The sequence below is a fragment of the Ammospiza nelsoni genome, chromosome 2, assembly GCF_027579445.1.
Source record: "Ammospiza nelsoni isolate bAmmNel1 chromosome 2, bAmmNel1.pri, whole genome shotgun sequence".
NCBI lineage: Eukaryota > Metazoa > Chordata > Aves > Passeriformes > Passerellidae > Ammospiza > Ammospiza nelsoni.
In genome coordinates, this window is record NC_080634.1 from 14,909,345 (window position 1) to 14,923,519 (window position 14,175).

Below are 14,175 nucleotides of genomic sequence, written 5' to 3' on the forward strand. Positions count from 1 at the left end.
GCTGCAACAAATCACATATGGCATTAAAACACACAGGCCTAGTAATTAAGAATGGTATTCAAGGCAGGAGAGTTTTATTTCTTATTTGCTGCCATACATTTTAAAAGGAGAACAATGCTCCTTGTTCTCTATAGTTGCCTGTGGGAATTCAGTGTCACTCTGAAGTACCTTTCATTATTAGATCCTGAGCCTAGACAGGTTTCTGAAGGAAAAATACACTTCTGTGAATAAACTATGGGTATGTCTGGGGGTACCTGTCTACCTAATAACTTCTAAACCTGGTGACTGAAATCAATATATTTTGGAAGCTAGGAGGAAAGACATAAAAAACAATTAATCCCCACCATGTTTTATGAAAGCAGGCAAAAAGTATAGAAATTGATGCCTGGATGCCTCAGCTATGGAAAAAACTGGAGCAAGAGCTGCAATTGAACATTCCTGCAGGACAGACGTGAGCTAGACTGTGACCTGCTCCTGGCAGACAGCCTTGATACGTGCACCAGGGTTAGAGCAAGCTGCAGCTCCTTCCCCAGGAAAATGAGGTTCAGCCTGGCAGCCTTTGAGCCATCTGTACCCCTTGCCAGTGCCTAACATGCTCCAGCCAGCTGCTCTCACTGCCTGGCATTGCCACTTGGCTGCAAGTGCCCTTCAGACACAGCTGGAGTCCTTGTCACAATCTCCTACCTTCTGGTTCTTCCTGCCAGCGGGTCTGTTGAGTTTGCTGTGGCTCTGCTCTTTACTTGGCACCTAACTTGCAGGGATGACTCACTGGTACTCTGATTTTAGCCCTGTTCCTGACCAGCCTCTCCCCTTCCTCTCAGATCTGCTAAGTATCTGCCTCACTGACCTTTGTGCAGGTCTTTCTTTTGCCTGATGCTAGGCTTCTCTGACTCCTTGGGACAAACTCTGATTGCAAATCTATTTCTGATTCCACTCATTTCACCTGGCACCAACTCCAGACCTGGCAAATCCATGTCCCACACACCCAGTTGCTCAGTTACTCATATACCATGCTGGAATGAGACTAGCTGCATAAGGATGATCTCAGAACTCATTCTGAGGGCAGGAACAGCCTAAGCCAGTCGTTTCAAAAGACTTGAGGAGGATGTTAATGTCTGTGCAGTTCAGCTACAAATCACAGATTTGCCTGAGAAGACTTCTGCAGTTCCAGGCTCTGTATGTACTGTGGCTTGGCAGTATCAAACTTTTACTGATGTGATTAACTTAGCACTAGAAACAGTGCAGTTAGAGAAAGGACAAAAAAGGCAAGAGGAGGAACTTGAATCACATGACTGAAGTCCCTCAGGTTTCTGATTTATTGGCTCCAACACCTAAGTGAACCACCAATTCCAGATGCTACACGGATTATTTAAGTAGCATGCAGTCACTTCATTGAAGTAGTCCATGAACAACATATAATACTCCTTAGGAAAAACATTTTCACTAGCCATGTTGTACTGACGTGCATGTAGGAGCATTTCTGCAGTACATTCCAGACAACCAGTGTAGGGAGTGAAGTAACATTATCTGTCTGCTAGGATTATGCTGGAACTGTAATTATTTTTATGCCAGCAAATAAAAAGCTCTACCTTAAATAAAACATTCATTTCATCATGGCACAAATCTAACAGCTTATCTATCTCCCCACAGTCATTGTCATGTATCTTATAAGACTGTTACTCATAATCTCCTAGACTGTATTATGGTTTGTTTCTGAAGGCAAGTACACTCAACTCTGAAATTTATTGTGTCTAAATTACAGATTTTAGTCAGAACTTTCTATTCCATCAAAGAGACATAACTGACACAGCAGACCAGTTCCAAAGGTACATTTCAGAACCTCTATCCCACTTACTTATAAGAAAAATATTAATTATCAGGGAATAATGTGAACAGAAACCACAAAGCTCAGCTCAGAAAGTTCTGTGGTTTCTCCCCCTATTGTACTTACCTTCATTTTCAGTATTGGCTGGAACAGAATCAACTCCAAAGGGATGCCATGGCTGAAGGTCATCTAGGCTGAAGTCTCCATCCACTGGAAGCAGCTCAACTGTGGTCTTTGTTTCCGTCAATGAAGGCATCAGAGCATCATTTCCGTAGCTGATTCTGGGTTCGCTGATCATATTGGCCAAAACATCATCAGAGTAGTTTTGTTCTTTCTGAAGTAATTCATCTGCAAGGAAATTTCAATGCAGAAACCATATGAAAGAGGCAGCATATCTAAGGACCTATTTTCAATGCTACTCAAGTAAGAATTCACTGTTGTGAGATTCTGTTTTCCTACAATAAATAAAAATAGCAAGGCTTGGAATAGTCAAAACCCCATGATAAGCACTGCAGCTAAGGCAGTTTTTGAAACATCAACCACAATTGCTCAATACTGTTTCCTACCCACATTTCCACTACATAACAGATCACTGGTCTGTGCTATATACATTCCTTGGCTCTTCCCAACCACTTTGAAAGGAAGCACAAAACAATTCCCTTCATCTCAACATGCTTCTGTAAGTCAACTGGTGAGAGCTCCACAGGAAGGAATGTCTTTGTAATTTATCCTTCCTCTAAAATGCTCACTGCCAAAGCTCATCACAACTCTTAAATCCTAAATCTCCACAACAGTCACTGTATTAAATTGGGTTTACTATAATACATCAAATCTGAAGAAACATTTGATTTTTTAACATATATGACTTCATCATAACTGAAGTAGTTCTTTGTTAAAAGCAGTAGTAGACATCTGGTACTAGTAGTAGTAGTAGCAGGCAAATTATTTTACAAGCTACCAGCACCTAAAGCTCTGCTATCTAAGCTGTGGAGTTTTTTTTCTTGAAGCAAGGTGAGAAAAATCAAAGCACTTTTCAGTTCCATCAGGTGTATAGGACAGACTTCAACTCCGTGTTAAAAATAAGCTCAGACGTTGTGTGTGTTGCATTTTCCCTACTCCCTTCTCACATCAAAGTTCCTCTGCTCTCAGCACAGAAAGGACATGGACTGGTTGGGGTGAGTCCAGAGGGCCACAGAGATGATCAGAAGGCAGAAGTACCTCTGCTATGAAGACAGGCTGAGGCACCTGAGGCTGTTCAGCCTGAAGAAGAGAAAGATCCTAGAAGACCTTACTGTGGTCTTTCAGTACTTAGAGGGGGCCTATAAGAAAGAAGGGCCAAACTTGTTATCAGGGCCTTTAGCAATGAACATGGGGTTTTTACCTGAAGGAGAGCAAATGTATGTAAGATATAAGAAAGAAATTTTTTCCAAGGAGAATGGTGGTAGATGCCCTGTACCTGGCAGCATTCAAGGCCAGGCTGGACAGAGCCCTGACCAAGCTGATCTAGTTGAAGATGTCCTTGCTCATTGCAGAGAGGGCTGGACTAGATGATCTTTAAAGGTCCCTTCCAACCAAAACTATTGTGTAATTCCACTTTTGATCCACCCTGCTTCACTGACATCTGTTTTTGTAGGAAAAATATACTATTTGCAAGTATTTTGAGGGAACCTGCTGCAAAGAGCACATTCAAGTCAGAACTTGCAATGCAGACCAATAATTGCTAATAAGGCACCAATAGTGAGCAAGTGCCACAGAGTTAAATAGTTCATAAGAGGAGACTGTAGTAGTGAGCAAGTGACCACATGAGAACACACATGGCAGCTGGTGATACAACAGCTTCCATTAGGACTGCACTTCTCTGCACTTCATCAAGGACCCCCTGACTGTCACTACTTCACACCCACATCTCTACCACGTACCAAGTCAGGGACATGAATCACCAACCACTCTGCTGCTAAACTCTTTGTGCCACTCCATAGGGGCTCACCCATTTCCTAGTAACATCAGTGATGAAGGGCATCTAAGTTTCTATACACACCACAGCTTTAGAAAACCTCAGCAAAATGTTTCTCCCAGCTTTACACACAAAGCTTCATACCACGGAAGTACAATGGAACCATGCAGCACCCTCAGAAAGACCCTTCCCACCTCAGAGGTGCCACTGCTTCAGTGCCTCTGTCAGTGAAGATGCAGTAGGGCTCTGCTCTGTAATTCATCTCTCAAAGGCCACCTTGAGATAGCTGACAAAATTCTCTGCCACCCTATTCCCATAACATGGAATTCAGATCATCAAAAATAAAAACAATGCTGCAACCTCAGCTCTGGGGCAAACGTGGGTTCTGAATCTTACAGAACAACATTTTAAAATAAATTTTCCAGTTTAAACAGTAATTACTTGAGCAGATGGTAAGACTAATAGAAATACAAAATTTAATTCTGTGATTGAATTTGCCCATTAAAATGACTTACTAGGACAGTATAGAAAGCCTATGTCAATTACACTGAAATGTTTTTTGTTTCATGTTCATTTTATTGAAACCAGTACTATTTTATGACACCTACTAAATATTCAGCATAAAAGTTAAATCTGGTTTTGTCTCCAAACTGCACTTACACTACTCCTTTTTCAAATTAAACCATGTCCTTTCATCAGAAGAGACAGGTGAAGTACCTTGATATTCTGTGCAGACACTATCACATGACATGTTAATTTTCATTGGATATGGATGAAAAGACTTTACAAAAAAGAGCTGGATTTTAGTGGCCTGAGGGAGCAGTCTGGTGTCCATGTACCTTGCAGGGTGCCACAGATGAGAACACTACTACCATATCATCATGCACCACACAAGAGAGTGTTACAGCGCTGAGCATCTTTGTGACCACAGACCTTTCAAAACCTGGGCATTGGAATGGTATTGGGGCACAGCTCCCCTTGTCCCTGCTGTTCTCCCCATCCCCAGAGGATGGTGTGGGGCAGCTGTAGAGATCTGGAGCTCAGGCAGCAGAGGCAGGGGATGGTAGAGCTGTGCTGGAGGAGCAGGAGGAGCTGTGCTCCAGCCACTCCTTTGCCCTGGGCAGCGCCTGTCCTGTACAACTGTCCACGCTCTGCTGCCGACATACTCAGTGTCACCTGCAGACAGCTCCTGCCCTTGGAAAGGGACAAATGGTGCACGGAGGGGAAGGAAGGACCTGAGCTCTGGCAGTGCAGGGGCAGCACCAGGATGGGTACAGAACTCAGGAGAGGCCACAGTGCAGACATGGCTGTGCAGAGAGGGATTCCAAACTCCCATCATGATACCATGATTACAGCCAAATTTCTGAGGGCTGGGAGTGATCGCACACAAAGTCTCTCTCAAGGCTACCCAAGAGGGAGCACATTGTTGCCAGCTCCATTGTTTTCCACCCAGCTGGGGCAGACAGCATGGAAAGGAACTGACCTGCACAATAGCTCAAGTGAGGCAGACAGATATTACAACCAGCAGATTATGATCACATTCATTTTACAAACAGGGAGACAATGGCTACATGAGTCAAGCCCATCTGACAGGATGAATCAGACACTGAATGACAGTGAGAAATTGGAAGTGCCTGGCATAGAAACTGCTGGAATCCATCACACTGAGGCAGCTGTGTCTGCACTGAGTAAATGATTCACAAACAATTACTTCAATCGTTAAACTGCTAAAAAAAGTTTGCCTTAGGATTTCCAGTTATTGATACTACTGGCAAAGTCCAAGATCAATTTTTCAGGGCTGATTTTGTTCCAAGTATCGATGGCCACTTGAACCATCAGTTACCCTAATGGAAAGCCATACATCTATTCATTGACACAGTATTTCCTCCATCTGCAACTGCCAACTCAACTCCCCCACTGTGCAAAAGACAAATCCCCAAATAAGCAGGGAGTACAGACACAGCTAGAGGCTAGGATGTGCATTCCAGACTGTTTCAGGGGATTTATTTGTACTATGAATATCTTATCATTAGGTGCTGAATATAGAGAGATCCTCTAGGTTGCTCATCAAAATTTCATCTCACATCAAACCAACAGGACAAAAACACTCTGAGGATCCTCCTATAATAAATGTTTTTTGCTTGGGTTATTATCTCCTTGTAGCATTCTGCTAAGCCTTGCCATTGAGGAAAAAAAAAGAGGATGGCGAATCTTTCTGTCCCTCTGAAAGCATGTGCTCAAAAGCAACCATGACCTTAGGAAGAGACTACACTCAGTTGGGACCCCAGACCTCTGAATTTGGTGTGAGGGCACACAACTGCTGCTTCTCCTCCACACACTCAACATTCTCCTTCAGGCACCTCAGGATGAGAGACAGGCTCACTTCTAGTATTTTAATAAGATGCTTCTTGGACTTCTCATAGCACCTAAGCAAGTTTCACTAATTTTTGGACTCACTGCAGGCATCCTCATGGTCAACAGTCCTCAACAACAGCAACTAGAAAAACTGAAGTGAAATGTGTTTGGGGAACTGGATAAGAGTGTAACACCAACCCAAATTACTTTCAAGACTATTCTCTTATCCCACAAAGAGGCAAACAGAGCCAAAAGCAAAGAAAGAACTGAAGAAAAGAAATAAAATTTACTACAAAATCTTCTGGTAGATACGGTATTGTTAGAAGCTATTTGTTTACAATGCCCCAAGACCACAGTTCTATTTGCAAATCTTTACAGATAGCACTGTGCTAGAAAAGATATCATGACAAATCCCAACAAAAGTTGATGGAGTCTCTGAGTGGCAAACCCATGTTCTGTTAGAACTTTATCTAATTTTACTGTCACACAACACTGTTTCCAATGCTGAACTCTGGGACATACTTCCCCAGCCTTTAATTGGCACAGCTATAATGACAAGAATTTAATATGGAACAGCTTCTCTTGCTGTCCTGGAGTGCCAACAACCCATTAGCTATCTTTCAAACCATAACTTTTATTTAGTTCACAGTTGTTTAAAATTTCAAAAAATAATTATACCATTTGTTGTGTTTTCAAGGAGCCCACCTACTAGAGGAAAAGCTCTGCAATCACTATTATGTGCCAAAATTATTGAATTTAGTTGAAAAGCATCCTTAAAATCAGCAATTGTAATTGTGGAGTTCTAGGAAACAACTTCTTAAACCAGATTAGAAATGAAGTGTACACAAAACACCTCTAATTAGGACTAGTTAAAATATCACCAAATTATATGCCATAGTTTTGACCCAACATCTAACTTCCTTTGTAAAATGCCATTTACATGGTAGAACATGTATTTGATCCAACAGAGATGGGCTTGGAATCAGCTCAGATAAACTCATACATGTGCAGAGTCTTATTGCCTCACTTATCATCAGTGATATTTGAGTCTGAACGGAACATGTGTTTTCCCCAAAGTTACTTGCTTTTGAGCATGTGCTTTCAAAATGACAAAACTAAAAAGTGTCAGCAACCTCCCTTGTTCTTAACAGCAGAAATTGCAGAGCAATTGAGTCACAGCAACAGCTTCATTTGCACTGGCACACATAACTGCCTTAATCCAGTCTGAAGGCAATTTAAATCATGCACATGTTGGATGTCATAATTAGGATTCACTAAGAACACCAACACAATAATTTATTACAGCACATGTAGTAAGAGGTAACCATGTTTAGCTGCAGATTTCAATTGTATGCTTACTTTATGGGCTAATTCAACGTTATTTTCTAAAGCAGTTGCACTGATGTAATGCAGTCAGGTTTGAACTAACTTTGAGTGTCTGTATCTTGTCAGCTGCATGAATCAAAACTCTCCCAAACTGGTAAATATGAAAACAAGACCTCCTGTGCCTTACCAAAAAGAGTGAAGCTCTACTGAATTTCAAGTATTTTGTTATTTTTAGATGTTTTGCTGAATCAAACACTGCATGATCATGATGTTGCATACTGCCATGAGTCATAATTATAACATTATCAAGCTACAAAACACAATTCTGTGGTATTCAGTGCTGAACTAATTCATTTGTATAGTACAAATCAACTATAATGCAGAGAGACTGATGAGAATGTTACTGAAAGTGAGCTGCCTGCTGGAGGCTGGAGAAGTGCCTTTGTTGCCTGCATGCTTTGAGGATGATGGAAGAGGAGTGATGTGGTAGATCACTCCTGTGAAATACTGGGAATGAGCCCAACCTTCAGTGCTCACATCCACACTGACAGAGAAATGTGACCACACCAGCAGATCTAAGTTTTCTTCTCACCTCCTCGACAGCCTGTGAAATTATCCCACAGGTCTTTTTGTCTGGACTCTTTCAGTGCAATGTGTCTCTCCCACATGGCTGAAGGGAGACAGAAAGAGCAAGAACCATGGAAAAAAGCATTTCATAGTTCTAATTTTCTGTCCTTCAGAGATACCGCCACTAGGTAAGAGCAAATAGCAGCCAAAATCCTCCACTTTTCAGAAATTTCCTATGTGTATGAAAACCTTGTTCAATAAGTTGAAAAGTTTGCCCTTTTTAAATTCTCAGAAAATGAACATTTAAGGGATCATGAAACAGTTGACCTAAAATATTTTTTCTATAAGTTAATAAGAGAATAAGCATCCCATAGCTTTAGACAACACCTTGATGGCTAAGAAAACCTAACTTTAGAAAAAAAGAAAACCTAACTTCAGAAAAATTACACATTTGAACTTGAGAATAGCTGCAATAATTAGATCCATGCTATAAAGAACATGCTTCTACTAAATTTTCAAAAAAATCACAACTGTAGCACTTCCATGTCTTTCCCATTTCTTGCTCCTTCTATTTCACCACATGTAGGTTTTGCTGTTTCCTGAATCACATCATAAAAACAACCCAAGTGAGTTTCCTCCTGTCAGCTGGCACATGGAATAATGTTTCAGTTAAATCTACCTTGCAGACATTTTGTCTTGTATCATTAAAACCTCCAAAGATATTTAACTAACACACAGAGACAGAGACACTGTCCTTGTGCAGGCACATCACAGGTTTTCTGGTATGGAAGAGTCTTTAAAGCTTGGGTAATCCAATTCAGGAAAATTCAGTCTTTAAAGCTTAGGATAGAAAGTTATCACCAAATAATTGATTGATTTCAAAACGACCTCAGTGTCTTTTCCTTAGGGATGGACTTCAATGCAAATTTAGTTTTGTGCGCAATTACTGAGCACTCTGAGCAAAAGTTCATGACAATTTTCACACCACTTAATGAGCCTGCTATGAAACTCATGGTCTGAAATTTTGTCTAATTTTCCTAGAAGCCTGGTATGACATTCTTTGCCTTCAGTGACAGAAGCTTTAATTACTACAGACCCATAATTATCTGACAACTACACAAACTATCTATTAACTAAAATTAAATCTCAACATATGGCTATAGCAAAGTGGACAGCAATAATTTTTTTGGTATTTAACAGCCAGCCATCTGATTAATAACTGCATTTCCTCCTTGCTTCAAAGCAGAGAGTATTGAAGCTTGTGTCATCTCTGGGAGTTATTTAACAGAAATGAAAGACCCTGCTCTTCCCTTTCACAACATGCCTTTTTGTCAATTCCTGTTGTCTCTTTCCCTTCCTCTCATCCCCTCCTCATTCAATTTGGTTAAATTAGAGAGGTCCTCTCCAAGTAAGACATGGAAATAATCCAGTATGAAGGTAGACAAGATAATATTAAAAAGCACTTGTGGAAATAATTTAATTTATACCATAATCCAGAACATATATTGTATATCATCATCCTGATCCAGAGAACGCACTGTGACAAACTCTCCAAGTTTAAATTCAACTCCACATTTAATTCCAAATTAAGATATTATTAAGTGCTATAAAATAGGCTGAAGAGTCTAAATTAAAACAAATAAACAGCCTGACCAATTGTCACTGACATTACAGTCAGATGAATCAGCAATCATTATTCCAGCTCAGGCTTGTGTAAAGTAGAAAAAGTCAAGTCCCTTTCCCTCTTAAGTACCTGATAAGGCTTCTAAGTGAAACTACTCTGCAAAAAACATTTATATGAAATGTTACTACAGAATTTTATTGTCTACTTTTCTGAAAAAAATTATTTACTTTATTTATAAATTATTTTTTGGTCTTATTTACTGATAAAAATAATTATATTCACTTGCCAAACTTACAAAACCTTAAAACTGCAATAGGACCTAAAACTACCACTTTCTGACACCTGAAAGAAGTCAGTTAGCTATCATTTTCTACAAACACTTCTCAAGGTCAGATTGTGAATATCACAACAATTTTTGATGTGCCATCTTGGAAGCACTCAATAATCCATTAAAAATATAAAAATCTGAACATTAACTTGTTGCACTGATGCTTTAAGATTTTAGCTTTTGTATTTTCCATATCCTGTACTGCATTAGTGTATAACTCTGAACTCCATATAGAGTGTTAGTTAATTCTCTTCATGTTTTGGTCAGACCAAACAATCCTTCTAGGCTTGAGATCCAAGGACACTGCCTCAAGCCCCAAAAAGTATAAACAAAAGTGAATTGGGGGAGAGGGGAGCAAACTGGAGGAATATGACTTCATTACCTGAAGCTGTAATTGGAGGATTAACACCTGATATGCTAAAAGACCAAACTTGTATCCATCTGAAAAACTTGTGACTATTGTCCATTTTGGGTGCAGTCCCTTGGGGAGGCTGCATCTGTCCTTAATGTACCTGAAGGCCCTTCATTAAATATATGTTTTATTCCTTTTAACTTTGTCTGGCCTCTGTTTCTAGGTAAGCCCAAAATAGGCATCAGCAGTTGATACCCTTGGTCAAAAGGGAATACATTTAAATTTAAATCCAAACTTACAGAACTGAACTGTGCAGTGCTTGCTCCAGATAATAAGTATTTTGCCTATTTATTAACTGCAGTTTTAGTGTTTGATAGGTCAGATATATCCTAGGTTGCCAGAGTAATCTAAAGAGATGCATTTATTAAATTTACCAAATATATCTCTGAAGTGGGATGTGGCCAGTTCTGATGCCTTTTATGCTCTTTTTCATACACATGATCTAAAAGTAGGAAGCAGAACAGACCAAGAACTGGAACCCTGCCCAGGCACCACTATTCAGAAAAATGCATTTTTCAGTGAAGTTGGGTATATGAGAATCACAGGCAGGAGAAAGCTGCATTGATGACAGATCATTTGTAATCCCATGTGCATGGGAACTGACAGAACATTACTGCAACATCTCCATCAAGCCAGCAATTCTGTTAAATCACATATCCTCTGTAATTTTTTCCTTTTTTATCCCAACAGTAACAAAGAAGAACAGCACAGTACTCTTGACCATAATAAACAGCTGTGAATTTTCCCTCTGCACTTCTGGAAAGCAAGCTATGCTTCAAAACAAAATTTTGTACACTATTGGCATCAGAGGCTTCTTTTACATCCCCCTCAGGGTACTCTGCCCACAGTGATGCAGTTCAGACTTTAATGTTTAAATCCCTTTGGATAACAATTCCAGAGACTGACACACTAGCCCTGGAATATATTATATATAAAACTTTATTACCTTGTGCTAATATAACCAGTCTGTAACTGGTTGTCAGTGGAGACTTGCAATTTGCCAGCAGGTAAGAATTAGGATGATTCCTTTGTTTCTTTCACAGTCCAAGACCTCCTACTAGGAATCTGATCTTAGAGTGAATCACACAGAATGACACAATTGTGTTTCCAAAACATGTTAACTGGGAAAAGAAAATCCATCATTCAACAGCACAAATAAAGCAGAAGAAGTTGGAGTGTTTGTGATCCCACAATTTTGGGCTGCTTCAGTAGTCGTGGACATTACGAACTTGATTTAGGATGACATATTTATGAAAAAAAATACACATCTATTCAGTGTATCAAAAAAATCTCCAATAGTTCAGTATAATGAGATTCCTGTAAGCAGGCGACATTTTATAAAGCCAGAGCCTCCCCTCTGACTGGAGCTATGCATTTGGAAAGTCACCTGCTCTCAGATCATATCTGAAAGTTGGACAACTGGAAGACATTTTCAGACTTTGGTTATTTATCAAAAAACACCCCCAAAAAACGACATCTTAAATTTGCCATGTAATGAACTAACATATGACCTCGTTAAAGCATAACCCTAGAAGCAATTATCAGGAAATACTAATGAGAAAGGCTGAGAAGCCACAGCTTCATAAGTCAAAGCAGACTTAAAAAAAGTCTTTAAAAAGAACATGTTGGTTCAGGCTTTAAAGAGAACATGTTGGTATCACCACATATTTTATCTGCATCATCTCAAAACTGAGTGCTTGGCTTTAGACTTTCACTGAAGACACAAAAGAACAGGAAATAATTCAACTGGATGTTTATGAGAAAATCTGTAGCTATAAGGTAATCCTGGCCTATAATGCTTTTTAAAATCAAATATATCCAGTATGCCAATTTAAAATATTATACACAGTCCTTTAAATGCAACATTTTCATAAAATTGTAACCCTACTCCTTGCAGAAACAAGGCTCTCCAAGACAGAATTTCCCAGTCTATTGTATTCATGACACCAGAAAATGTCTGGTGATTAAGAAGAAAATCCTGATCAAATCCACATGTATCCAATAAAATAAGAAAAAATAGGAAAGAATACAACCAATAACGGGACAGTTATTCAAAATCTAATGCATTTTTGCCATTGTGCGCAAGGTGACTGTAGATTCTTCCAGAGGGGTATCAAAAGAACTTGTTAAGTGGACACTGTCTCAGCCTCAGCCTGCTGCCACTGTGAGCCCAGAGTGGTCTCATGATCATGAACTCCCTGTGGGATCTGTAGTGGGGATGGCAACTTTCTATTAAAAGAGAAACGTCTTCAGGCTAAACTAATGGAAAGGTCAGAGAATAAGGTAATCAAGAAGGATCTATCAATCTAGGGCAGAGTGCTCTCACCATCCTGAAAAAAGCCAAGGCAACACCTTTAAACTCTCCTGAAAACAGATGAATTATTTAGAGTGAAAGATTTAAATACTCACTGAAATATCAGATGCTCAGAAAATTTAAAAATTTGTTTATTATTTACAGGTCCACAATTATTATCAGTTTTCAGTTCTAACATGTGGATCATGAGACCAGATTTTGTAAAGGTGCAACTGAAACAGAACAGCATTATTCAAACCAAAGGAAAATATTCTCTCAATAAACTTAGTCACTTCTATTAACTTTTTATTCTGACTATATTTCTGAATTGGAAAACAAGATGTACCATATCTTTCCTTTAAGAAAAAGCCACCTTAACCCAAAGCCATCTGAAGTAATTTATCCTTTTCCTAGTTTCTGTGCACCCTGGAGGACACCGGCTCTTTTACTCACTGAAGTCATGCTCACAATATTTATGAGATGGAAAGAGGGCTTGTGCACACAAAAATCAGGATTCATGTCTTTTCTGCAGAACATCAGTGCCCATGAGAGCACACAATAGCCCATTTAGCTATAAAAAGATGGGGAGGAATAGTACACTGCTAATGAAAGCACTTCAGAACATCAGCGTCAGTGATGTGCATTTATATCTATTTGAATCATCTACAATTCTCCACCATTTCTTTGACAGTTAAATAAATTTGACAAAAAATAAGAGATGCTTAGAGAAAGAAAATGTTGGATTTATTTCCAGGACTTTTTTTCCTTCTCTCCTACGCTGAAGCAAAGGTCATATCTTACTAGCAAACAGAACTGAGCCTCTTAAAAATGCTTTTTCACTGTGAGGGTGACCAAATACTGGCAATTGGCTCTGGGTGGCATTGTTTTAGCAGAGGGAATGGAGCAGATGTCCTCCATCCTCCAGAGGTTCTGTCCAACCTCAGGCATTCTGTGCATCTGTGACATTGGCTGATTCCCTACATAAATGTCCTTGCTCCAAAAAATGGCATCTTATTATTTATGTTATTTAAATAATTGTAAGAATATTTTATAGAGATAACAAAGTGGCAAAATGGATAGCTTAGTCAAGGCCATAAGCTTGTGATGACTGAAGAAAAAAACACCACTTGGGAAAAAGAAAAACTTCAGTGTGTGTAAATATATGTATATGAATTAGTCAAATGCTTTAAAAACAAATGTCCTTGGGTGGAAAAGGTCTTAATTGCTCACCAGGCTCTCCACCTGAGCCATATGTCAATATCTAAGCATACAAAATCTATCTCAATGTTGCTGTGGAAAGTTTAACACAGAATGCATTTGCTTTTGTGGAAGGACTGCTATTTTGTGGAAGAACTAATGTATTTTTAACCACTGATGCAACAATATATATTTTGCTAGAATCCTAACAAACCATCTTTTTGACTGAATGCTATAGGCCTTCAAGGGAGAATATTAAAGGTAAATAACCACTTCATAGAAAATTCAAGTTTT

The 14,175-nt window shown here is 39.3% G+C and overlaps 1 protein-coding gene across 5 annotated transcripts in view; it reads right to left on the minus strand.

Moving 5' to 3' along the window:
* Positions 1-14,175, minus strand: part of APP (amyloid beta precursor protein) — a 195,273-nt gene that overhangs the window by 19,904 nt on the left and 161,194 nt on the right. For all 5 annotated transcript variants that reach the window (XM_059467031.1, XM_059467030.1, XM_059467028.1 and 2 more), the window contains one exon: positions 1,952-2,173. In XM_059467031.1, coding sequence (XP_059323014.1) covers positions 1,952-2,173 — 222 coding nt within the window. The remainder of the gene's footprint in view (positions 1-1,951; positions 2,174-14,175) is intronic.